The sequence below is a fragment of the Nannospalax galili genome, unplaced genomic scaffold (assembly GCF_000622305.1).
Source record: "Nannospalax galili isolate Female #2095 unplaced genomic scaffold, S.galili_v1.0 scaffold529, whole genome shotgun sequence".
Taxonomy (NCBI): domain Eukaryota; kingdom Metazoa; phylum Chordata; class Mammalia; order Rodentia; family Spalacidae; genus Nannospalax; species Nannospalax galili.
In genome coordinates, this window is record NW_008360309.1 from 747,619 (window position 1) to 771,439 (window position 23,821).

Consider the following 23,821-nt stretch of genomic DNA (forward strand, 5'->3'; position numbering starts at 1 on the left):
GTGCTTGGTGTGCTGCCTGCCACACAGTGCCTCTGAGCCCAGAGAGGGCTAGCTTTCTCTTGAGGTTGCACCGCAGAGCACAGGCCCAAGTCAGCTACCAAACTGTAAATATCCTCAGCCCCTCTCTACCTCCATCCTAGACTGTCCCCAGCCCCAGCAGTGCCTTAAATGGGAAAGGCCAGAAAATCTCTCTCTCTCTCTCTCTCTCTCTCCACACACACACACACACACACACACACACACACACACACACGAGTTCACCTAGGCTTGCTGGCACACAACGTTGATCTCAGCACTTGGGAAGTGTAGGAAGGAGGATCAGGAGTTTGGGAGCCAGCCTGGACCCTGTCTCAAAATACAACAACAAAGAATTCATGTCACATTCAAGCCCTGCCTCTGCTACACACTGTGCAACCCTGGACCAGGGGCATTATTGCCCTGAGCCTCAGTTTCCCCACCTGTAAAGCTGGCACACAACGTTGATCTCAGCACTTGGGAAGTGTAGGAAGGAGGATCAGGAGTTTGGGAGCCAGCCTGGACCCTGTCTCAAAATACAACAACAAAGAATTCATGTCAAATTCAAGCCCTGCCTCTGCTACACACTGTGCAACCCTGGACCAGGGGCATTATTGCCCTGAGCCTCAGTTTCCCCACCTGTAAAACGAGCCTCATCCAGCACAAACTCTTTGCAGCAGTTATCAAATAGCAATGAGCTAAGACTTGTAAAATCCATCACATTTAAAAACAGCTTGTTGTACACAAAGCCTTGGGAACACCCTAAAAACACCCCGAGGTGGCCTGACATGGTGACAGACACATCAGTCTCACACTTCTCCCTCCCGAACATGAACACTTACCGCTCCTTTCCCCTTGCACCCTCACACACCCACACCCTTCTCTTAAAATACCTCTCTCCTGGGCTGTCAGAGGTGAGCAGTAGCATCACCAGGAAGGTCTTGGCCCACCCCATCATGAATGATGCATTAGCCTCATGCATATTCAAGAAGGAGCCCACAGGGTGCAGGGGGAGGGGGAGGCCTGTGTGTGCAGGAGAGAGAGAGAGAGAGAGAGAGAGAGAGAGAGAGAGAGTGTGTGTGTGATTCCCACACTCTCCACCCCTAAGTCAAGGCACTTGTCAGCAAGTGTCGCTCGGTGTGTGGCTGGGCGTGCATCTGGGATGCTGCGTCTGGGCCAGGGTGTACCTGTGTCTGCACCCTGTGGTTTGGAAACATCGGATATAAGCGCCAGCCTACAGCAGCCTCGTGCTCTGGATAGACTGAGGGAATCCAGGGGGATTTCTGGTCTGGGCATTGACCACACACACACACACACACACACACACACACACACACACACACTGGGTTCCTGGCCTGAGGCTCGTGTTGTATTTGTACGCACAGTGTAAACATGGAACTCATGGACAAGAAAGGAACCTGAGCTGGACATCTCCACTCCTGCCCCACCTCTCCCTCTGTGACTCCCCAATTCTGCATTCAGTCTCACCCTGTAAACCTGGGTCCTGGGTCCCCTGCCCCCCTATGCACAGGACACACCCCAGACACACACCCTGGGAGAGAGACACAGAGATACTTTCAGAGACATTAACAAAGAGAGGCTATGTGGGCGTTTGCCAGGCAGGCTGCGCATCTTCTACACAAAGACACCCACAGCTGAAGCCCCCCACAGAAGCCCCTAAGGAAACAACCACCAGGCTTGGCTCCAACTTGCTGCCTTGCCAGCCCAGCACAAACTGGGTTCCATGTGGCCTTGATGACCAATGCACACACATTTGGCTGTGGTGATGGCACAAGTTTTGTGACAAAATACACCAACCATAGTCATGTAAGTCACAGGAGAGCCCTGACCCCTGGGGCATTCCCCTCCTCCCTTCTGCAGACACACAAAGCCCCCACCTCCTGAGGTAGAGATGTCCAGGGGCCCATAAGGATGTCAGGATCCTGGGGTGGCATAGTGTGTGCCCCCATCCCTTCTCATTGGCCCCCACATGCCCAGCCTGGGCTGCCGCTCACCCAGCCCGCCTCAGTCAGACTGTTTCTCATCCATCATCCTAGAGGGAACAAAGCCCTGCTGTGATGCCTGGATGGGGGTCTCTCCCACCCTGGGGTGCCAGCCCCCTACTTTCCAGTGCCTGGGCCCCCAACAGAACTTAAAAATGTACAATGTGGATAAACAGCCTGGGGGTGAGGGGCAGATCTGGGGACCTGAGAGAATGTGGGGGTGTTCAGGCTCTGGGGGTCCCTCTCTCCCCACAGGGGTCCTTCTAGGTCCTAGACATCCATTCTGTGGCACACCAGGACCCTCATCCAGCATTTTCCAGGACACCCAGCATAGCACACTCTCTGCGAGAAGGGACAGTACTAGCACCCCAACTCCACATCCACTGGAAAAACGGGGAGCCACCTTAGGACGAGGCACCCTGTGCTTTCTTCCCTGAGGCTGGATGCGGTGCGAGTTCTTAGCCCAAAAGGATGGGGGTCTTGGCCCCCCTTTCCAGAGGCGACTTAGCTGCATACACCCTGGTATTGCGGGCCCCCTCCCCACAGCAGTCCTTCATTCATTTGCAAATTGAAAATCCCCTCTTCCAATTCCTGGGGTGGCTCAGCTTAGACAACAGGGTGCCCAGTCCTGGAGTCTCTGCTTTGTGCACTGGGTGTCCTTGTCTTCTCTCCAAACTCGGGGTGCCCCTCCCTAAGCCCTGGCTCCCAGAGCCTTCTGCTTGATTTAAAGAACCATCCGCAGCGAGAACCCCTTCCCAGTGGGACTGTGTCTGCATCCAAGACCCCTTCCTCCTCAATGCGCATCCCGACACTCCCGAGGCCGCTCCCCGTTGCGCGCGCCCCCAAACCCAGCTCCCCTCCCCCATCGCCTCTTGCCCATCCCCATACCCGGGGGGCTTCGCTCTCATCTCGGGCAGTTGTCTCCAAGCCCGATCCCCTGTAGCCGCTCACCCCTGTAGGCCCCCCACACCTGCCTCCTTAGCGCGGACGCATCCCCACGGCCCGGGGCACAAAGGACGTGCCACCGCCTGGCTCAGCGCGCTCCGCCGGCCCCTGCGCCCAGCTCTCAGCTCGGCGCAGCCTCCGCGCTTATAAAGGACCACAGGGATACTGTGCGCATGCGCAGCCCCAGGCCTCCAGCTGAGCAGGGGAAGGGGGGCTGCCCTGCCTGAGATTCCCTCCACCATTGCCCATCAGCACAGACCCCAGGCAGGCTGCACCTGACTCTGCCCTGACCCCACAAATCCCTTTACCCTCCCAGGAACCACATTAAATGTCCCCAGCATGCCCTATGAGGCTGCCTGCCCCAATTTACAGGTAAGGAAACTGAGTCTCAGGGAGGTGAGGTTGCCAAGGTCACACAGGAGGGAAGGGCAGAATGGGAATTAGAACCCTGGGCAGCTTGATTCTCCAAAGCTCCAAGGACTGTTACCCATTCCTAGAGAGGAAATGGGTTCAGAATGTAAAGGCCTCTGGGTTATACAATTGCCAAGAGTCATAGAGAGGGCCTGCTAGACAGCTCACCTGGTAAAGAAGCTTGCTGCCAAGCCTGGTGACCTGCGTTTGATCCCTGGGACCCCCAGAATGGAAGGAGAAAACCAATTCCTAAAAGTTGTCCCCTGACCTCCACACATGCACTGTGGCGTGCACGCGCAAGCCAACACAGATACAGTAAATAAATGTAGTAAGGAATTTTTTAAAAAGAGTCAGGGACAGAGCCTGGATGACACATTGCAGAACTGCTCCTAGAAGTCCCAGCTGTGTTGTACCATTCATTCATTCATTCATTCATTCAGTCAGTCAGTCAGTCAGTCACTCACCCATTCATTCACCTTGTCCAATCAGCACTTAATTGGGGACATCACAGACCATGTGTTAGGGCTACTTCTACTTCAGGTAGGAGTCTAAGCACAAGCTTGCCTAGTGTCCTTGATCTTTAAAAGCCTAGATCTTAGAGGCTGGGGAAGAGGGTCTGCAGTAGAGCTCCTGCCCCAAATCCCCCAGTGAGGGGCTGGGGGCATGGCTCAGGGGTAGAGCCCTTGCCTAGAATCCCCCAGTGAGGGGCTAGGGTGGGGTGCCTACTGCTGGGTCAGCAGTAGAGTGCCTACTTGGCATGTTTAAGGCCCTGGATTCCATCCTCAGCACCAGAATGAAGTATAAGAACTGTCCTGGAGCTGGAGAGATGGCTCAGTGGCTAGGAGCATGTATTGCTCTTTCAGAGGACCAGGGTTTGGTTCCTAGCACCCACATAGGGCAGCTCACAACAACCTGTAACTCCAGTTCCTGGGGATCCTCTGGTCTCTGCAAGCACTTGTATTTAAGTGCACATACCCGTACAGACACACAAAAATGAAATACATTTCTAAAATTGTTATTTCTTTATTTTTTGGTCTTTTTGAGACAGGGTCTGTAGTGGGGCTGGTCTTGAACTCACAGAGATCTGCCTGCCTCTCCCTCCTGAGTGCTGGGATTAGAGGTGAGCACCACACCTGGCCAAAAATTTATTTTTATTTTTAATTATGTGTGTGTGTGTGTGGCTTTGTCTATGTGCACATGAGTGTCTGAGGAAACCAGAGGCATCTAATCCCTAAGGAGCTGGAGTTACAGGCGTTTCTGTGTGTCTGTGTGTCTGTGTATTAGTATGTGCAGGTGAGTGCAGGTGTCCATGGAGGCCAGAAGAGGGTGTTGGATTTCTTAGAGCTGAAACTACAGGTGGTTGTGAGCTACTCAACAGGGGGGCTGGGAGCCAAACACAGGTCCTTTGCAAGAGCAGTACATGCTCTTAACCACTGAGCTATCTCTCCAGCCCCTTGTTTCGTGCTTTTGACACCAGGTCTCACTTAGCCCAGGCTAGTTTCCAATTCACTATGTAACTGAGGATGGTCTTGATTTGATCCTCCAGCTCCCTAATGCTAGGATGATTCACACTCCACCAGACCCAGCAGGGCAGCCTTCTCCTGCTACTCATTTTAGAGTTTGTTGGGGAAACTGAGGCTCAGGGAGATGAGATGTCCTGTCCAAGTTTCCACAACCTTGGTCTGTGGCCCCAGAACCAAGTGGACCCTCCTGGTCCTCCTACCAACCCCCATTCTGGGCTGGTGCCAAGGCTGAACTGAAAGGGGCTGGCCTGGGGCCCGGGTGTGCTGTTGCTGGGGGCTTGAGTGAGGGAACTTTGCCTGGGAATCCACAGGGCTCAAAGAACTATTTATAGTCCCAATCTGGAATCCAGAGAGTCCTCACTCCCAGCCTGGAGGACCTCCTCTGTCCCCTGCATTCTGGGCCTGGGGCTCCTGCCATGCAGGAGGAGGTGGGGAAGGGGCAAGTGGCCCAGAAGCCTATAGATTGCTGGAGCCTCCTAGACAGCCCCCAGTCTCAGGGGCAGTGCATCCCAAAACCTCGAAATACACCCAGAATCAGAGTGGCATGTGAACAGGTACATGCAGTGCCCCCAACTACTCCTGATACATAGTCATACCCACAGCACGGTTAGCAGCATACAAGTATACCTGGCTATGGACAGACAAATTACACTTAAGCCAGTTGCACCCAGTACACAGGAGCCTGAGGCAGAAGGATGGCAGTTTCCAGGTCAGCCTACACAGCAAGATTCCATCTCAAATAAAACAAAACCAGGGCTGGTGAGAGATGTCTTGCTGCCAGGCCTGAAACCCAAGTTTAATTCCCAGGACCCACATGGTAGAAGGAGAGAATCAACTCCCAAAAGTTTTTTCCGCACGTGTACTGTGGTACCCACCTGCTCCTTACCCACACAAAATAAATTTTGAAAATGTAAGACAAAACAGGTTGGTACTACAGTTGGTAGAGTGCTTATAGTGCAGTTGGTGGAGTGCTTGTAGCTCAGTTGCTAGAGCATTTGCCTAGCATGTATGCATGCAGCCCTGAGTTCTACATAAGGCCAGTACTACATAGACCAGGTATGGTGGCACACACCTGTCATCCCACCACTGGGGAGGTGGAGGCAGGAGAACCAGGAGTTCAAGGCTATTCTCAGCTACATAGTGAGTTAGGGGCTAGCCTTCTTACATGAGACTGTCTCATAAAAATAGAAAGAGAGGGAGCTCTAGTCTCTCCAGTGCCCTCCCTGCCTCGGGCCCTGGAGAGGGTGGGAAGGAGGAAGTGCTTAGTCTTCCTTCCTCTGGAGGATGAATGGACCACGTTGACGGCCGGCTGGAAACCCAGAGCCACTAATTCCCTCATGAACAGGAGGCTCTTTCATGCTGAGGCGCCAGTGGGGTGAGGAGGCGGGAAGAGGGTAGGGAGTGGGGGCCAGGCAGCCTTGTGCCAAGGCTGGGAGTGATATGGGGGGAGGGGCTGGGATTGTGTGTAGCCTTCTTGGGCATTGTGGCCCAGTCACTGTGTCCTGAGCTACAGAGGAGGTGACATCAGACAACAGTGGGCAGTGTAATGAGTTCTTGCCTGGAGACAGACGGTGTCCACAAATTTCCATTTCTCAAGTGTCAGTCATTGTTATAGGTGTCTACCCAAAGAGCTTGCCTTTCACAGACAGAGAGCTGAGCTCAGAGAGGTCAAGATGTTGGTCTGAGGTCACCCAACCAAGTTTTTAACTAGACTTGGTTCCTCCAGGGCCTGTGACCTTCCTCACTTCAGCTGAGGGTACAAACTCCCGGCCTCAACCTGGAGACCAGCGAAGCTGGCTCTAGATGGTAAGGAACCCATAAGTGAAGTCCTGGCACACAGGGCACTGGCAGGGGAGCCCTTCCATGGTGACCCAGTTTCCCTGCCAGTCCTCCCTTCCTGGAGTGGGCTTGGGGAGATACTAGGAGGATGCCAGGGAGCTCCTTCTGGCCCTGGAAGAAAGAGGATGGATCAGAGACCATTCAACCAAATGGCTGCTTGGTCTTGAGAATCTCCATTCAGGAAGGTGGCTGGGGTCCCACTCTCTCGGCAAAGCTGCTCCAGCCCAGCAGGACATGGCTCCATAGGTCTCATTCAAATCCATGGTCTGTCACCAGTTCTATGCCTTTGCTGCTTCTGGTCTCCTTCCCCACTATGCATGTTCCCTCCCAGAAAACCCCCTTCCTTCTGGGAGATTCCCTGCTCCCTGTGTTTTCTCTCATGGCTCAGCTCTGAACCCACCAGGTTGGGAGTGTCTGTGTCTGGTTTTGTTTTGTTCCCCTTGGGAATCATTGGGGATTAGGCTTTTCGCTACTCTAGCCTCATTTACTACAGAGCAGGGAACTAACAGGTAGCAACAGGGGGATAGGAGCTGTCTAGCCAATTAGCAACCGTGTCTTTAGCCTGGTATGTAAGACTTTGGCAACTCCTGTTCATCCTACAACACCTGCCAAACATGCCCACTCCTTGAACAAGTGTTCCAGAATGTCCTAGACAGCATTTGCTGAGATGACTGATTTACTAATTATATTTGTTATTTCATTCAGTTCTAGTAATGGAACCAGGGCCTTGCATTTTCTGAGCAAGCTTCTATCACTGAGCCCTTTAGAAAAATTTACCATGGGCTGGAGAGATGGCTCAGTGGTTAAAAGCACTGGCTGTTCAGCGCAGAGGAGCCAGGTTCAATTCCCAGCACTCCATGGTGGCTAACAACCGGCTGTAACTCCAGTTCCAGGGGATCTGCTGCTGTCTTCTGACCCTGAGGGCATTGCATGACATGGGTGCACTTACTCATACACAGGCAATTCACTCATACACATAAAATAGAAATAATAAATAAAATATTTAAAAATATCCTGTGGGGCAAGATGACTTGCCAATAAGCCTGACTACCTGAGTTCAATCTTGGGGCTCATAAGGTAGGAGAGAACCAGTTCTTGCAAGTTGTACTCTGACCTCAACATACAAATAAATGTAATAAAAAAATAAATAAAACCAAGTGTGGTGGTGAATGCCTTTAATTCCAGCACTAGGAAAGCGGAGAGGCAGGTGGATCTATGTGATTTCGAAGCCAGTATGGTGTACATTGTGAAAATTATTTTGAAACAGGTCTTGCTAAATTGCCCAGGTTGGCCTGAAACGCGCAATCCTCCGGAGGGACTGCTGTTCAGAGGCTGAATTTGGATCCAAGCCGGACGGGCACATGGAGCTGGTGGTGACTGCTGACATCACCAGTGTCAAGGCCTCTTTTAACTCATCCTCATTCAGAGGTAGGAAAGGGATTCGTCAGCCGTCCCTCCACAGGAAGACAATTACAGGAAATCCACGGGAACATTCTATAACGGAGAGCACAGTGCTCGGCGGCGCCGCTTGCATCCTTCCTCCAGCTCCGCCGAAACTGAAACCCCGAGTCGCCAGCCCTTTAAAGGGGAAGGAGCTCCACGAGCCCCGCCCCGGCACGGCGGCTGGGCGGAGCCAGGGTTGAAGGCGCGTGCGCGGCGAGCTCGCAGTTCCGGGTCTCGAAGCTGTGGACGGCTGCCGGAGCTGCCTCCCTCTCCCAGCTCGGGGTCGCCGGGGCTGTTCTGTACGTGGCCGGGAGGATCTGCTGCTGGACCTAGTGGGGAGTGGCGGCCAGGGTTCGAACTCGTGCTCAGCATCGGAGAGGCCTCGCGGAACTGAGATGACCCAGTCTTTGGTTTGTCCAGAGACGGTGACTAGGTGCGACTCCGGGAATCAGGGTTTAGGGGCGGGCCGGTTGTGCTCGGCGCTGACTGCGGGTGAGGTTGGTTGGGGGCGGGGCCGTGGTTGGTGGGGGCGGTCCCAGCCGGCTGAGGCCGCCGTAGCTATGCGTGGTTGCCAGTTTGGAGACCTCTAGCCCTGCGTCTCCCGTAGGGTGAGTTCCGTGCTTAACCGAAACAGCCGACAATTTGGAAAGAAGCATCTTTTTGACCAGGATGAGGAGACCTGCTGGAACTCGGACCAGGCGAGGTGCCCCCAACTCCCCTGAGCCCTTTGTGAAGCAGATTCAGGTGTCCAAAGTGCCTTCAGAACTTTGAACTTTAGGGAGCTCCAGCTCAGCCCAGTTGGGGTAACCTAAAAAGGATGGTGCTCACACCTTCCCTCTGTTGGCTGTGGGACCTGCTAACAGGTGACTGAAAGAATTGAAACTGGATGTAGTGGTGCGTGCCTTTCATCCCAGCACTGGGGAAATGAGGAGCAGAGGTGGGTGATCTATGTGACATACAGGTCAGCCTGGTCTACATGGTAAGACCCTCTCCAAAAAAGAGAAAAGAAAAATAAGAAGCCAGGCATAGTAGGGCAAACAAAGCAGTTACCATGTACCTCAATTTACCCATCTGTTTCCAGGGCCCCTCCCAGTGGGTGACACTCGAATTTCCCCAGTGTGTCCAGATCTCCCAGCTGCAGGTGCAGTTCCAGGGTGGCTTCTCCAGTCGACACGGCTTTCTCGAAGGTACTGGAAGACCCCAGAAGGCCCTGGGAGGTGGGGGTTAAAGAAGTCCCTTGGCCTCTCAGCTTGCTCTTTGCTGCAGGTTCACTGGGTGGGGAAGCTCTCAGCAAGATTGTAGACTTCTACCCCAAGGACAGCAACGCCCTTCAGATATCCTGCCTGGCTGGGATCTTTAGGTCTGCTGGGTTCCAGGACACTGGGAAGGCTGAGTGGGGAGGATCTAGAGTTCCTGGCCAGCATGGCCACATAGCCAGGAGCTGTTTCAAAAGAAAAGAGCTTTGGCCCTCCTAAACCGATCATGGGTCCTGCATGGGTCTTTAGCACTCTGGGTGTGGAGGAGGCAAGAGGATGAGTTCAGGGTCATCCTTAGCTTTAAGCCCCAAGCCAGCCTAGGCTACATAAGATCCCATCTCAAAACAACAAAGGGACTGGGGAGTGCACATCTGTCATCTTAGCACTTGAGAAGTGGAAATCAGGAGTTCAAGGTCATCCTCAGCTTCACAAGTGAGTTCAAGGCCAACCTGGGCTATGTAAGACCCTGTCTTGGAAAAAAAAAAAAAAAATCAAAGGTGGGACTGGAGAGATGGCTCAGTAGTTAAGAGCACTGGCTGCTCTTGTAGAGGACCCAGGTTCAGTTCCCAGAACCCACCTGGCAGCTAACAACCATCATAGCTCCAGTTCCAGGGGATCTGTCACCCTCTTCTGGCCCTCTAAGGGCTTTGCAGGCATGTGGTGCGCCTGCATACAAACAAGGAAAAACACTTATGCACACACAAAAACTTTTTTTTTTTTTTTTTTTTAAAAAAAAAGAGGTGGCTGTTGATTTCTTGCTTGGTGTGAGAGGCACTGAGAGCCTGCCAGTCTGCTGGTCATGGGGCCCAAGGGTGGTGTCTGACCTGGAATGGGAGGGGACTGGTAGTCTGGACACAGAGTCACTGTTCCTTGACTGGGTGTGCTCACACCTTCTCCCTGCCTGATGTGAAGGTGGACCAACTGAAGGTGACATTTGAAGATACAACTGACTTTTTTGGCCGAGTGGTCATCTACCACCTTCGAGTGCTGGGTGAGAAGGCATGAGAGCTCTCTGTGGCCACTTCCTCCAGGGAGCCCTTCAAGTTCTGCACAGGTTTATTGGTTCCTGCTGGGGAGGTTTCCCTCCCATCACCTGCCCTGGAGCTGCATTTGAAGCCAATTCTGAGTCGGCCGGTTTGTTCCCTGAGTGCCTGAGTCCCCAGTAGTCTTCACTCGGGGTCTGCAGGCCCCAGGGTGCTCTGGAAGAGTTTCAGGATGTGGGTTTCCATCACTTGTTGCACTGTGGGAGGTGTGGAGAGGAACAGGCTGTGAGCAGGAGAGGAGGCCGGGAAGGCTGCTCAGCCTCAGCCAAGTAAAGCCTGAGTAGGAGTGGAGGCTGGGGATGCCACTGGCCCCAGAGAGGCTTCACAGACAAATGAATGCCTCCATGCTCTCACTGGGTTCCCATGAGAACAGGTTTTAAAGCAAAGCCGGCTGGCCTCTCTTTGCTTCTTCCATTCCCCACAGCTTGCCCTTGTTTTCCACAAGTAAAGCAATAACCAGACCCCAGGCACACTGGCCACCTGATCTTAACTCTCCCAGCCTCCAGAAATCATGAACCCAAATAAATCTTATTTCTTTATAAACCACTTGGTCTCGGGTATTGTTATAGCTATAGAAACAATCTGAGGTCTGGGGCTACGGCTTACTGGAGTGCTGGCACAACATATAGGAAGCCCTGGATTTCAGCCTCAGCACTACATGGAAGATGGTGGTTGAGGGATTAAGATCCACATCCATCCTGGGGCTGGGGCCTCTGTATCTCTGAATGCTTGTGTGTCTGCCATAGTGGTTTCTGTCCCTGTTGGGTGCTGGCCAGCCTACCCCAGCACAAGAGGGCCAAGAGTCAGGATGAGAAGGTGCCAAGCAAGTGGTGCAGTGGTGCCATGTGGGTACTGCTGGGAGTGCCCACTCCAGACATCTGGCACCCCTCTGTGACCACCCCATCTGTAACCTGTCAGCCTCCCCTCCTCTTGGACCCACCTTTGCGGTACCCCAGGGCCACAGCAAGATCCATCGGCGTGTAGCCAGAGTCGGCCTCTGTGGTGAGGTCAGCGCCCCGGGCTGCAAAGCAGAGTGTACACTGGACATGGGGCTGCATTCAAGAGCCTGGGGCCCAGGCTGGGACTTGGAGACCGGAGGGCTGGGAGTGTCCCCTCCTGGTACAGCCACAGGTCTGCCCACTGCCCACGTGAACCTAGATGGGGGCAGGGTGTCTACAAGCCTCAGTTTTCCCCCAAAGAAGAGTCCTCGGGACACGGAGGGTGTGGAGGCTCAAGTTAGTTGGCCAGACCTTACACAAAGGCACTCATGCCACCCTGCCAGATCAGGTCCCCAAATATGCCCTCCCCACCCCAGGATTCCTAGAGGGCCCCTTGGGCCGCTACTCACCCAGCAAAGCCTCCACACACTTCACATGGTTCCCACGCACAGCGTAGAGCAGTGGTGTCCCTCCGTTCTGTGGATGAGGGCAGGTGGGAACCCAGTTACCTTTACCCAGTTCTCACAGTGTCTTGCCCTCTGGCGTCCATGTCAGTCCACTTCTTGGCGCAGCTTTTCCCACCTCTGTGGAAAAGCCCTTTCTAGGAAGCCCTCCCTCTGTCCTCAGCTGCCTCAGGGCTCTTACAGCTGCCTGTGCATCTGCCATCACAGTCCCCTCTTCCCATGTCTGTCTCCCAAGCCCTGGGCTCTATCAGGGATGAGATCAGTTCTGTCTTGTGCTCCCAGCACCTGAGACAGGCCTGGCACCTTTAGGTGCTCCACCTGTGTCTGATGGACCCAGGGTGGTGGCATCTCACCCAGTCGTAGATGTTAATATCCACGTCTCGTTCTAGCAGCAGCCCTACGATGTCCGTGTAGCCCCCCATGCTGGCCAGTGACAGTGCACTCTCCCGCTCCTTAGCCAAGATGTGGGGGTCAGCACCCTGGGGGAAGCACAACAGGCCATGATGGGAGGAGTGGTGGAGTCCCCCAGAACCCCGGGCAGGGCATCCCATCTCAAAGGCAGTGGCTACAGAGGCCAACACCCCAGCGTGTCTTCATGACGCACCCAGTCAAGCAGGAAGCGGACAGTCTCGATTTCTCCAAAGGCAGAGGCCCAGATGAGGGGGGTGAAGCCTCGCTCATCCGGTTTGTTGATAAGGTTGTCACCTGACAGATAGGAGGGACATGGATGGAGTGGGGACCTGCAGCCTACCAGCTTTCATGGGGTAACAATGGGGGGCAAGGCTCAGGGTCAGTTGAAGGGGACACACAGATGTATACACACAAGCCACACTCACACGCGTGTGGGTGCAAGCACGCACGGGCACTCACAGGTCACATGAGCACCATGAGCTGGCAAACAGTGCCACCAACCAAACAGGCATGTGACACGCACCTTTCCGAAGGTGATCCTTCAGCTGGCTGAGTTCCCCCTGTGCTGCGAGCTGGTGGATGGATAGGGCTGGGGCCAGAGAGAGACATAGTCCTCACCTACCCCATCCCCTCACCATCCCTCAGTTTACCCTATTCAAAAATGGCTCTTCTTTTGGTTGTTTTTTAGAGACAAGATCTCATGTAGCCCAGGCTAGCCTCCAACTTGCTTTGTAGCTGAGATGACCTTGACCTTCTCATCCTCTTGCCTCCACCTCCAGCCTGAGTGCTGGGAAGACAGGTGTTGTGCTAGTATGCATAGTTTATGCAGAGCTGGGGATGGAACCCAGGGCTTTTGAATGCTCAGCAAGGACTCTACTAACTGGGCTACAAACTGAGCTATATCCTCCAATCCCTTGTTTTGTGTTTTTTGAGACATGTAGCCCAGGTCAGCTTCCAACTTGAAATGCTACTAAAGATGATCCTGAATGTCTGATCGTCCTGCCTCCACCTCTTCTCAGACCCTCCCCAGCTCAGGTCCTACTCACAGTCCAGGGTGGCTGGCAGAGCTGAGACCTCATTCCCACGCTGCCGGTTTGTGAGGGTTGTGGAGTGCTTCAGGAAGCTGCCTGCAGGGAGAGGAGGGGCCTCAGTTTCCCTGGGGGGATTTGAGACAGATGGTACAAGCACTGAGCCTCCAAAGACCACGCCCACGATGCAGCCACTCACTCTTCTTCCTGGGTCCCCAAGGCTCTGCCTGACCAATGTCCTGAGCAAAGAAGCCAGGGTCCCTATAGCTATGGACAGCATGAGACAGAGAAGTTGCGTAAAGCTAGTATGGAGATGTGCTCAAATGAAGCAAAAAGGAGGGAGGATGAGATGGCTCAGTGGGTAAAGGTGCTTGCTGCCAAGCCTGACAACTTGAATTGGATCCTCAGGAGCCATATGGTGGAAGGAGAGAACCGACTACAAATTGTCTTCTGACTTGTATGTACACAGACACATGCACCCAATACACGCTAATTACACACACTAATAATAAACTTTAAAAAATATTTATTTTTTGTCTTTTTGAGACAGGGTCTCCCTGTAGTCCCAGCTGTCCTGGACTCACTATGTAGACCAGGCTGGCCTCGAACTCACAGAGATCCACCTGCCTCTGCTTCCCAAGTGCTGGGATTAAAGGCATGCGCCACCACGCCCAGCCACAAAAAATATTTATTATTTTAATTTTATGTGTACGAGTATATTGTCTGCATGTGTGTAAGTGCACCCATGTCAGGCAATGCCCTTGGAGGTCAGAAGAAGGTGTTAGATCCCCTGGGCCTGGAGTTATAGACAATTGTTAGCCAGAAAATAAAACTTTACAAATGAAGTAAGGGGCTGGAGAGATGGCTCAGTGGTTAAGAACACTGGTTGTGTGAGTTCAAGGCCAGCCTGGTCTACATAGTGAGTTCCAGGCCAGCTAGGGCTACAGGGAGACCCTGTCTCAAAAAGACCAAAAAAAAACCCAAAACAAAACAAACAAACCACACTGATTGTTCTTGCAGAAGACTGGGGTTCGAATCCCAGCACCCACATGGCCACTAACAACTGTCCATAACTCCAGATCCAGGGGATCTCACAGCCTCTTCTGTCCTCCTCAGGCATTGCACAACACGGGTGCACTTACCTACATGCAGGCAATACATGCATACACATAAAATAAAAAATCATATTTTTTTTAAAATGAAGTAAAACCAGGCATGGTGGTGCATGTCTTTAATCCCAGCACTCAGGAGGCAAAGCCAAATAGATCTCTGTGAGTTTGAGGCCAGTCTGGTCTACATAGAGTTCCAGGCCAGCCTGGCCTACAGACAGGCTGTGTCTCAAAAAGAAAAAAAAGAAAAAAAAAAAGTACAGAGGAGGTAGGCCTGGTAGTGCAGGCCCATAATTCTAGCTACTTGGGAGGCTGGGGCAGGTAGATCACCATTTCAAGACCACCCTGGCCTACACGGTGAATTCCAGAACAACAGAGACTACTAATGAGACCTATCCCAAACAAACAAACAAGAGAAAATATATACACATGCATAGCAAGAAGAGGAGGAGGAGGAGGAGGCAGCAGCGGTGGCAGGAGATACAGCTCAGTGGTATCAGTGGTAGAAGACATGCTTAACATGCCTGGGGTCCTGGGTTGGATCCCTAAAACCAAACCAAACCAAACCAAACCAAACAACAAAAAGAAGATCCAAGAGAAAGGGGGTGGAGAGATGGTACAGTGCTTAAGAACACTAGCTGCTCTTGCAGAGGACCTGGGCTCAGTTCCCAGCACCCACATAGCAGCTAACAACCATCTGTAATTTTAGTTCCAGAAGATCTGACAGCATCTTCTGACCCCCGCAGGCATTGCACCTGATGCACTCACATACATGCAGGTGATACACTCATACACATAAAATTTTTAAAAATTTAATAAAAAAGAAAAATAAATCTTTAAAATAAATAAGTACAAGAGGTAAAAAGGCCATAGAATAAGCGAGGCCTAGGGGGCACACGCCCATAATTCCAGGAGGTCAGCCTGGGCTACATAGTGAGATACTGTTTCAAAAAGAAAAAAAAAGGAAAAACGGTGGAGGGCGTTGGGGGAAACTTGAAAGAAGAAAGGACAGGCAGCCAGTCCATTTCAGACAAGATGGTCAGAGCAGGTGGCTTTCAGGTGCCACCCACCCAGATCTCAACACTGGGAAGAAGGAGAAGACACAGCTCCTAGTATGACACCAAATTAGACACTGCAAAGAAAACCTGGGCTCTAGAAGTTCCTGGAACTCACTATGTAGACCAAGCTAGCCTCAATCTCACAGAGATGCCTGCCTCTGCCTCCAAGTGCTAGGATTAAAGTGTGTACTGCCATGCCCAGCCTGCCTTGTGTTTTGAGACAGGTTCTCTCACTAAGACTTGAGGCTGACCATTTAGGCTAGGTTGACTGGCCAGCAAGCCTCGGGCGCCCCCCTCTCTGCCTCCCCAGTTCTGGGACTGCAAGTGTGTTCTGCCATGCTGGCTTTTTTCCTGGGTGCTTGGGGTTGAACCTATACCCTTCTGCTTGTGTGGCAAGCACTTTACTGACCCTACCATTTCCCCAGGCAAATGTTATATGTATTTTACCACACTGAAAAAAAAAAAAACAACTTTTTTTGTTTTGTTTTTGAGACAGAGTCTGTAGCCCCAGCTGGCCTGCAGACCAGGCTGACCTCAAACTCAGAGATTCACCTGCCTCTGCTTCCCATATGCCAGATTAAAGGAATACACATAAGAAACGGACAAAGAGCCGGGCATGGTGGCGCACGCCTTTAATCCCAGTACTCGGGAGGCAGGCGTATCTTTGTGAGTTTGAGGCCAGCCAGCCTAATCTACATAGTGAGTTCCAGGACAGCTGGGGCTAAAGGGAGACCCTGTCTCAAAAAGACAAAAAAAAAAGAAACAGAAACAAACAAGGATCTAGGAGATGGCTCTACGGGTAAGAGTGTTTGCTCTATAAGTATAAGAACCTGAGTCTGAATTCCCAGCTGTGCATGGCTGCCAGTGCCTGTAACTCCAGCACTGGGGGGCAGAGACAGCCAGATCCTGGAAGCTAAATGTGAGTTTCTGGTTCAGTGAGAGACCCTGTCTCAAGGCAATAAGGCAGAGACTGATGGAGGAATACAATGATGACCTACTCTGAACTATTCCATATATGCATGTAACCACACAGTCAGGTATATGCACCATACACCCCCCCCCACACACACACACACAGACATGCATGCGCACGTAACCTCCGGACTGAGACAGGTGGGTCCCTAGTGCTCACTGGCCAGCAGGGGTAGCTGATCTCAGAGCTCTAGGTTCAATGTCTCACAAAAAAATAAGGTAGAGGGACAGCAATTTGGCTCAGCCAATAAAGGTGTTTGCTGCCAAGTCTGGCGATCTGAGTTCAATCCCCAGGACCCACAAGGTGGAAGGAGAGAACTGGCTCCTGAAAGTTGTGTTCTGTCTTCACACACATACACACACAGAAATAAATACTCCAGAGCAGACTCTCACCCTGCAGTGAGGAGGTGTTGGCATCTGCTTCAGGGTTCATGGCATCTGGGGTGCAGGGGAACAGGCTGAGGACCACAGTGTCTGAGCCATCAGTGGATTCCTCTCCAGGGTCCTCTGGATCCTCCAGTTCAGGAGCAGGGGGCTGTTGGCTCATGAGGTTCTCTGCAGACTTAGTGGGCTCCATGGGGGGAACTAGAGGGAAGAGATGACAGTAATTATCACAGTCTCTTGGGTTGCAAAATGGATCGGTGGGTAAAGGCACTTGCCACCAAGCCTAATGACCTGAGTTCGAGTCCCAGAACCTGCAAGGTGGAGGGAGAGACCTGACTTCCACAAGTTGTCCTCTGACTTTAACACTGACATATGTCCCCCTCCCACAAAATAAATAAATAAATAATTAATAAATAAGCTCTTATTAAGGGGCTGGGGCTTGGTTGGTAGACTGTGTGCCTAGCATACACAAAGGCCAGTGTTCGATCCCTAGCACTGTATAAAACTGGGAATGGTAATGTACACCTGTCATCCCAGCACTCAGGAGGTGGAGTCAGGAAGATCAAGAATTCAGGGTCATCCTCCACAACACTGTTGGTACATTAGGCTTGTCTCAAAAAATTTTATAAATATACATATGTAATTTAGGGACTGGAGAGATTGCTCAGTGGTTAGGAGCACTGACTGCTCTTGCAGAGGACCCAGGTTCGATTCCCAGCACCCACAAGGCGGCATCTGTAACTCCAGTTCCAGGGAATCAGACACCTTCTTCTGACCTCCCCGGGAATTGCATGACACAGGTATACTTACACACATGCAGGCAATACACATAAAAATAAAATAAAATATTAAATATATATGTAATTTAAAAGCTCTTATTAAGTAGAAACTGTCTGAATACCCAACCTAGCCCTTGGAGGCTTGGTAAACTGAGACTTGGAATAACCACCAGTGCTGGAAAATCAAAACACAGTCCAAGGCACTTGCAGGGTACCACTTTAAAGCCAGGGTTCTGGACAGTGATCTAGGTTCGAATCCCGCCACGTACACGCTGTGAGACCCCCCTGGGCCCGTGACTTGGCTGTGCCTGTTTCCTCCTTAATAAGGTGAAGAAATGAGATCTTAGCGAGGTTAAGTCGGAAAGCAGTATAGTCAGAACTTTTCAGTGTCGCTTGCGGTTAACTTAGGTCGGGGTCCTAAGTAACCGGGGTCAATATAAGGCTCAAAAAAGATGTGACCCGGGAGATCCACTCACCTCCCTCCAGCCTCCTCCGTCCCTCTACGCTGCAAGACCCTGTCCCCTAAAACTTGGGAGACCAATTCACAAACTTTACTGGTCCAGTGAATCTAGTTAGAAGCAGGTTGTAGACGGTTGCCTCAGCGTTCTAGCTTCCTTGGTCCGGACAGAGAGTAACTTGATACACAACCGCTTCCCCAACCTCAAGAACTCCCGGACTGCGCCTGCGCACCCCGCCCTCCAAACGTACCAAAGGAACCAAGCTGTACAGGCCCTTTAAGACAGGAGAGATGGGCGTGGCTTCTGATAAGTACAGTCGCGCATGCGCACACTCTCACCGTAAACCCCAGGTGGGAGATTAGAAAACCTGGAGGATTTCACGGCGAGTGTGTATAGGTTCATCTCGGGTCCGCCCCTTTTTTCCCCCCTAATCAGATCTACTTACCGACGCGTGAGCGGCTCTTTCTCAAGGCTGAGGGCGGAGACACGTAGGCGGGAGTTCTGGAATTTAAAGGGACCGCCAATGCGCCTGCTCAACAATTTCCTTGCCTTGGTCTCAGATTAAGAACATGTGCAGGATTTGGTGGCAGTAGGCAGTCCTTAACTAGTTATCCCTCCCGGAGCTTCAGGAAATCGCTGTCCTCTCCACACAAGCCCTAAGCCTCTCTCCTTCCCCTCCGTCTTCCGTCTGAGAAACCGGCGCGTAGAGGGCAGCCCACCCGAAACTGGAACTGGAATCCAGCGGCGTATGGTTTCCGCCCGGAGGCTTAGGCAGAAGTCTCAGTCTCCTCACTTCCGGTTTCGGTTTTCACACTGGGCCGGCCGCAGTCGCTATGGAGGAACCAGAGATGCAGCTGAAGGGGAAGAAAGGTGTTGGGGGCCCCGGGAGGGTTGGAGGGACCGGGGACTAACCGGAAAGTGTCCTGGAGTAGCCGGTGCGGGAAGGCGCGCGACAGGGCCAGTCGTCATTGCCCCCTCGGCCTGCAGGGCTCGGCGGACTTGGGATGCCTTGTCTCCTGGTGCGATGTGACAACCATGTAGCCATGATAGGGGCGGGCAAAACGATGACGTCCTGTCTTTCTTCCCTTCTTTTTTCAGACGGGGTCTTTCTGTAGTCCCCTATGGACTACAGTGGCCTGGAACTGCCAATGTAGACCAGGCTAGCCTCGATCTCACAGAGATCCTCCTACCTCTGCCTCCCGAGTGCTGAGAGTAAAGGCTGCGCCACCACGCTCGTCCTAATGTGTTTTTCATCCCGTGAACATGTAAATGAATGGCCAGGCCTGGTGCTACTCAAGAGGCTCAGGTCGCGGTGTTACAAGTTGAAGACCAGCCTGAACTACATAGACTGCTCAAGAAAAAGAAGGGCTGGGGCTGTAGCTCAGTTGTGAGCACTTTGCCCAGCATGTCCAAGGGTCTGGGTTTGGTCACTAACACTACAAAATGAATAAAGACCAGATAAGTATGTTCTTTTTTTCTGGTGGGAGGCCTGGATGGTAAACGAGGTGGGTCTTGTGTCATCTGTGCCTTTGGACTTGGCGCCCCCTGCTGCCTGTTGGCCGGAGGGGTGTCAGAACCCCTACAAGTTCTGGTCTGGCGCAGGCAAGGGGTGACCTGGCTGTGCAGTAGGGCCAGCAGGATCCCTGATGGATGGAGTAGGAAGGCTGGAGACTTGGCTAGCCTAGGAAAGCCCGTAGTTGAGAGCGGGTCTGGGATGCTGGTTAATGTGCAGCTGACTTGTGGGAGAAAACATGCCTTGGAGAGAGAAAGGAGCAGGTTTTCTGCACAGGAGCTCTGGTGAGATCTGCAGAGGACAGCCTCAGCTGACACGCTGCTATGGCAGGGCGCATAGTGTTGAGGCGTACCTTCCTCAGCTGACACGCTGCTATGGGAGGGCGCATAGTGTTGAGGCGTACCTTCCTCAGCTGACACGCTGCTATGGCAGGGCGCATAGTGTTGAGGCGTACCTTCCTCAGCTGACACGCTGCTATGGCAGGGCGCATAGTGTTGAGGCGTACCTTCCTCAGCTGACACGCTGCTATGGCAGGGCGCATAGTGTTGAGGTATACCTTCCTCAATACAGCTAGTTCCAACACAGTGAGGGACACAGGCTTCCACATCGGTCAGGTGGAGGGCACTCGGGGATGTAAATCTCAGGCACCTGTAGGTTGTATGCACAGCCTATGATCAGCTGGGGCTGTGGGGCATGCCTGTCATCCTAGCACTGGGAAAGCAGAGGCAGGAGGATTGCCACAGTCACAAGCCAGCTTAGTCTACATAATGAGTTCCAGGAAAGCGAGGGCACATGGTCTCAGGTGTGGTGTTGGAATGGAGGTCCGGGGATCTGGGCAGCAGTAGTTCTGTCCATCAGGTTCTCCTGAAAGTGGAGTTTGGTGAGGAAAGTGTGCAGTGTGCCCCTGAATGAGGCCCTGCTGTGACTGTCTCTAACTGACCCTGGGCATGCAGGTGATAGAGCTACTTGGGGGTGGCCTGGAGGCTCCTCTCCATTCTGGTTGAGCTAGGAAGTTAAGTGATCAAGAGTCTTAATTTGGGCTGGGACTGGACCTAGAGGGTAGAGTGCTTGCCTATCATGCCCAAAGCCCTGGATTCTATCCCTAGCATCACATAAACTAGACATGGTGCTACACACTTGTACACTCGAAACACTTGAGCGGTAGCAGCAGACAGTCAGAGTTCAAAGTCATCCTCAGCTATACAGCAAGCTAGAGGCTGGCCTGGAGCTACAAAATGCTATCTTTCACAAAAAGGTATAGGTCTTTAATCCTAGCACTCAGGAGGCAGAGGCAGGCAGGTCCCTATGAGTTCAAGACTAGCCTGGCCAAGACTAGGGAGTTCCAGGCCAGCTGGGGCTACAGGGAGACCCTGTCTCAAAAAAGACATCATCATAATTTAAAAAAATAAAAGAGAGGCTAGAGAGATGGCTTAGAAATTAAGAGTGGCTGGGGCTGGAGAGCTGGCTCAGTGGTTAAGAGCACTGACTGATCTTACAGATGACCAGGGTTCGATTCCCAGCACCCACATGGCGGCTACAAACTGTCCTTAACTCTAGTTCCAGGGAAATCCGAAGCCCTCTTCTGACGTCCATGGCATTGCACGACACGGGTGCACTCACATACATACAGGCAACACATTCATACACATAAAATAAAAATAAAATATTTTTTTAAAAAAAATGAAAAGTGGGTACTGCTCTTGCAGAGGCCTGGAGTTTGATTCCTAGCACCCACCTTGAGTGGCTCACAGTCATCTGTAACTCCAGCTTCAGGGTATTCCACGTCTTCTGTAGGTACCTGTACTCTTGTGCACATATCTACACACAGACACACATATCATTAAAAATATGTGAATGTGGGGCTGGAGAGATGGCTCAGTGGTTAAGAACACTGGCTGTTCTGGCAGAAGACCGGGTTTCGAATCCCATCACCCACATGGCAGCTAACAACGGTCTGTAACTCCAGTTCCAGGGGATCCGACAGCCTCTTCTGTCCTCCTCGGGCATTGCACGACATGGGTGCACTTACCTACATGCAGGCAATACGTGCTTACACATAAAATAAAAATAAAATATTTTTAAAAATATACATGAATGCTGAGCATGATGGTGCATGCCTTTAATCCTGGACTTGGGGAAGCAGAGGCAGGTGGATCACAGTTTGAAGCCAGCTTGGTCATGTAGTGAGTTTCAGGCCAACTGGGGCTAAGTATTGAGACCCTCTCAAAAGACAAAACCAAACCCAAAAAATATGAGAGTCTAATACTTGTTGCTTTGTCTTCATCCCTCTACATTGAACCTAGTCACAGACAAGTTCACCGAGAGTGTCTATGTCCTGGCCAATGAGCCTTCAGTGGCCCTGTACCGGCTGCAGGAACATGTGCGCCGCTCATTGCCAGAGCTGGCCCAACATAAGGTGAGCCCTGCCAGCTCTGCTGAGGACCTCCTCAGGGTCTACACCCTCACCCGTGGGCTTGTCTCTCTGGGGAGGGCCAGCCCCACCAAAGGAGGTATGTGGCAGCTAAGCCAGTTGGGTAGTGTGGAGGACAGATCTGGAACGGATGTGTTAAAGACCAGCAAGGTGTGGGAACATCCTGGGAAATACCAAGGGAGCTGGGGAACTGGGGTGTGGCTCAGTGGTAGAGGGTTGCCTGAGCATGCATCCCAACACTGCAAAGAAGAGTGAAAGCAAAGAGCTAGGAGGAGGTCTCTCAGGCTGGGTCTCCCCTCCTGACACTCCCCAACCCACAGGCCGACATGCAGCGGTGGGAGGAGCAGAGCCAGGGTGCCATCTACACTGTGGAGTATGCCTGCAGGTAAGACGCCTTATCACATCTGTCTCCAAGCAGAATGCTATGCATCCCAGGAGGTGAGCAACTCCTCCACTTACCCACTTCCTGTGCCTCAGCTGGGCAAAGTGCTTGCCACCAAAACTAACAGTCTGTTCAATCCCTGGAACCCACATGGTAGGAGGAGAGAGAACCCACTTCTGCAAGGTGTCCTCTGACCTACACACACAGACAGACAAACTATATAAATTTAATTTTAGAAAAAAAAAAGAATTAAAAAAAGTGAGGTGCAGGGCTACCGATGTGACTCAGTTGTAAGAGTGCCTGCCTAGCACACACTAAACTCTGCATTATGTTGCATTCATTCCTATAATCCCAAAACTCAGGAGGTAGAAGTAGCAGGATCAGGAATTCAGGGTCATTAACTACATAGTGACTTTGAGGCCAGCTGAGGCAACATGAGACCCTGTCTCAAAAAGGAGTGGGGTGAGGCCAGGCATGGTAGCACATGCCTTTAATCCTGGCACTCAGGAGGCAGAGGCAGGCGGATCTCTGAGTTCAAAGCCAGCCTGGTCTACATAGTTCCAGGCTGGCTGGGGTTACTGGAAGACCCTGTCTCAAAAACAAACAAAAAGAGGAGTGGGATGGAGTTGGGTGTTAGAGGTGACTCGGGGGTTAAGAACACATACTGCTCTTACAGAGGCCCTGAGTTTGGTTCCCAGCACCCATGTCCATCAGTGCAAAACCACCAGTAACTCCAGCTCCAAGGGAATCTGATGCCTCTGGCTTCCTTGGTCACCTGCATGCTTATGCACATACCCACACACAGACACACAACATACTCATAAAGAAATCTTCTGGGGGAGATAGGCCAATCTCTGTGAATTTGAGGCCAGCTTGGTCTACATAAGAGTTCCAGGCCAGCCAGGGCAACATGGTCAAAACAAAAAAAGAGGGATTGTTAGGGGGAATGACCAGGCTGAGTGACACACACCTTTAATCCCAGCACTTAGGTTCTGTGAGTTCAAAGCCTACATAATGTATTCTAGGCTAGCCAGGACTGCATAGTAACATTCTCTTTCCAAAAAAGAAGAGAGGGGCTGGAGAGATGGCTCAGTGGTGAAGAGCATTGATTATTTTTGCAGAGGACCCAGGTTTGAATCCCAGCACCTACATAACCATTCATAACCCCAGTTCCAGGGGATTGGACACCCTCTTCTGGCCTCTGCAGGCATTGCATGACACAGGTGGACTTACACTCAGGCAATACACTCATACACATTAAAAATGAAAATAATGGCTGGGCGTGGTGGCACACGCCTGTAGTCCCAGTACTTGGGAGGCAGAGGCAGGTGGATCTCTGCAAGTTCAAGGCCAGCCTGGTCTACATAATGAGTTGCAGAACAGCTCGGGCTGCAGGGAGACCCTGTCTCAAAAAGA

The 23,821-nt window shown here is 52.1% G+C and overlaps 3 protein-coding genes across 6 annotated transcripts in view; 2 read left to right on the forward strand and 1 right to left on the reverse strand.

Moving 5' to 3' along the window:
* Window positions 1-7,901: 7,901 nt before the first annotated feature.
* Window positions 7,902-11,021, forward strand: Nr2c2ap (nuclear receptor 2C2 associated protein). 3 transcript variants are annotated; one of them, XM_008824489.2, is made up of 5 exons: window positions 7,902-8,612; window positions 8,787-8,877; window positions 9,261-9,366; window positions 9,446-9,513; window positions 10,324-11,021. In XM_008824489.2, exons 1-5 carry the CDS (start codon window positions 8,575-8,577, stop codon window positions 10,438-10,440), a joined length of 420 nt encoding a protein of 139 aa, XP_008822711.1. In that variant the 5' UTR covers window positions 7,902-8,574; the 3' UTR covers window positions 10,441-11,021. The 3 variants fall into 3 exon arrangements, with proteins under 3 accessions (XP_008822711.1, XP_008822712.1, XP_029415187.1); XM_008824490.3 differs by having other exon boundaries at window positions 9,446-9,539; window positions 10,348-10,484; XM_029559327.1 differs by having other exon boundaries at window positions 8,570-8,612; window positions 8,787-8,882; window positions 9,429-9,513.
* Window positions 10,402-18,756, reverse strand: Rfxank (regulatory factor X associated ankyrin containing protein). 2 transcript variants are annotated; one of them, XM_008824488.3, is made up of 9 exons: window positions 18,525-18,756; window positions 16,852-17,043; window positions 13,338-13,418; window positions 12,815-12,880; window positions 12,485-12,585; window positions 12,234-12,359; window positions 11,827-11,893; window positions 11,419-11,499; window positions 10,402-10,675 (listed from the first exon to the last, which is right to left on the reverse strand). In XM_008824488.3, the coding sequence occupies exons 2-9, from the start codon at window positions 17,033-17,035 to the stop codon at window positions 10,605-10,607; spliced, it is 777 nt and encodes a 258-aa protein (XP_008822710.1). In that variant the 5' UTR covers window positions 17,036-17,043; window positions 18,525-18,756; the 3' UTR covers window positions 10,402-10,604. The 2 variants fall into 2 exon arrangements, with proteins under 2 accessions (XP_008822710.1, XP_008822708.1); XM_008824486.2 differs by lacking the exon at window positions 18,525-18,756 and adding an exon at window positions 18,098-18,313.
* A 33-nt stretch (window positions 18,757-18,789) lies between these two features.
* Window positions 18,790-23,821, forward strand: part of Borcs8 (BLOC-1 related complex subunit 8) — a 10,104-nt gene continuing 5,072 nt past the window's right edge. The window contains exons 1-3 of the mRNA XM_008824485.3: window positions 18,790-18,949; window positions 21,896-22,008; window positions 22,344-22,408. Coding sequence (XP_008822707.2) covers window positions 18,913-18,949; window positions 21,896-22,008; window positions 22,344-22,408 — 215 coding nt within the window. The 5' untranslated portion in view covers window positions 18,790-18,912. The remainder of the gene's footprint in view (window positions 18,950-21,895; window positions 22,009-22,343; window positions 22,409-23,821) is intronic.

What these genes read in the sequence shown, in the direction of transcription:
- Nr2c2ap (XM_008824489.2), top strand. Translation starts at nt 8,575, where the DNA reads ATGACCCAGTCTTTGGTTTGTCCAGAGACGGTGACTAG. An exon ending in TGTCCAGAGACGGTGACTAG is followed by an intron (nt 8,613 to 8,786) that starts GTGCGACTCCGG and finishes CGTCTCCCGTAG; the next exon opens with GGTGAGTTCCGTGCTTAACC. An exon ending in TCGACACGGCTTTCTCGAAG is followed by an intron (nt 9,367 to 9,445) that starts GTACTGGAAGAC and finishes TCTTTGCTGCAG; the next exon opens with GTTCACTGGGTGGGGAAGCT.
- Rfxank (XM_008824488.3), bottom strand. Translation starts at nt 17,035, where the DNA reads ATGGAGCCCACTAAGTCTGCAGAGAACCTCATGAGCCAACAGCCCCCT. An exon ending in TCCGCTTCCTGCTTGACTGG is followed by an intron (nt 12,360 to 12,484) that starts GTGCGTCATGAA and finishes TGCTTCCCCCAG; the next exon opens with GGTGCTGACCCCCACATCTT. An exon ending in GTGTGTGGAGGCTTTGCTGG is followed by an intron (nt 11,500 to 11,826) that starts GTGAGTAGCGGC and finishes TCTGCTTTGCAG; the next exon opens with CCCGGGGCGCTGACCTCACC.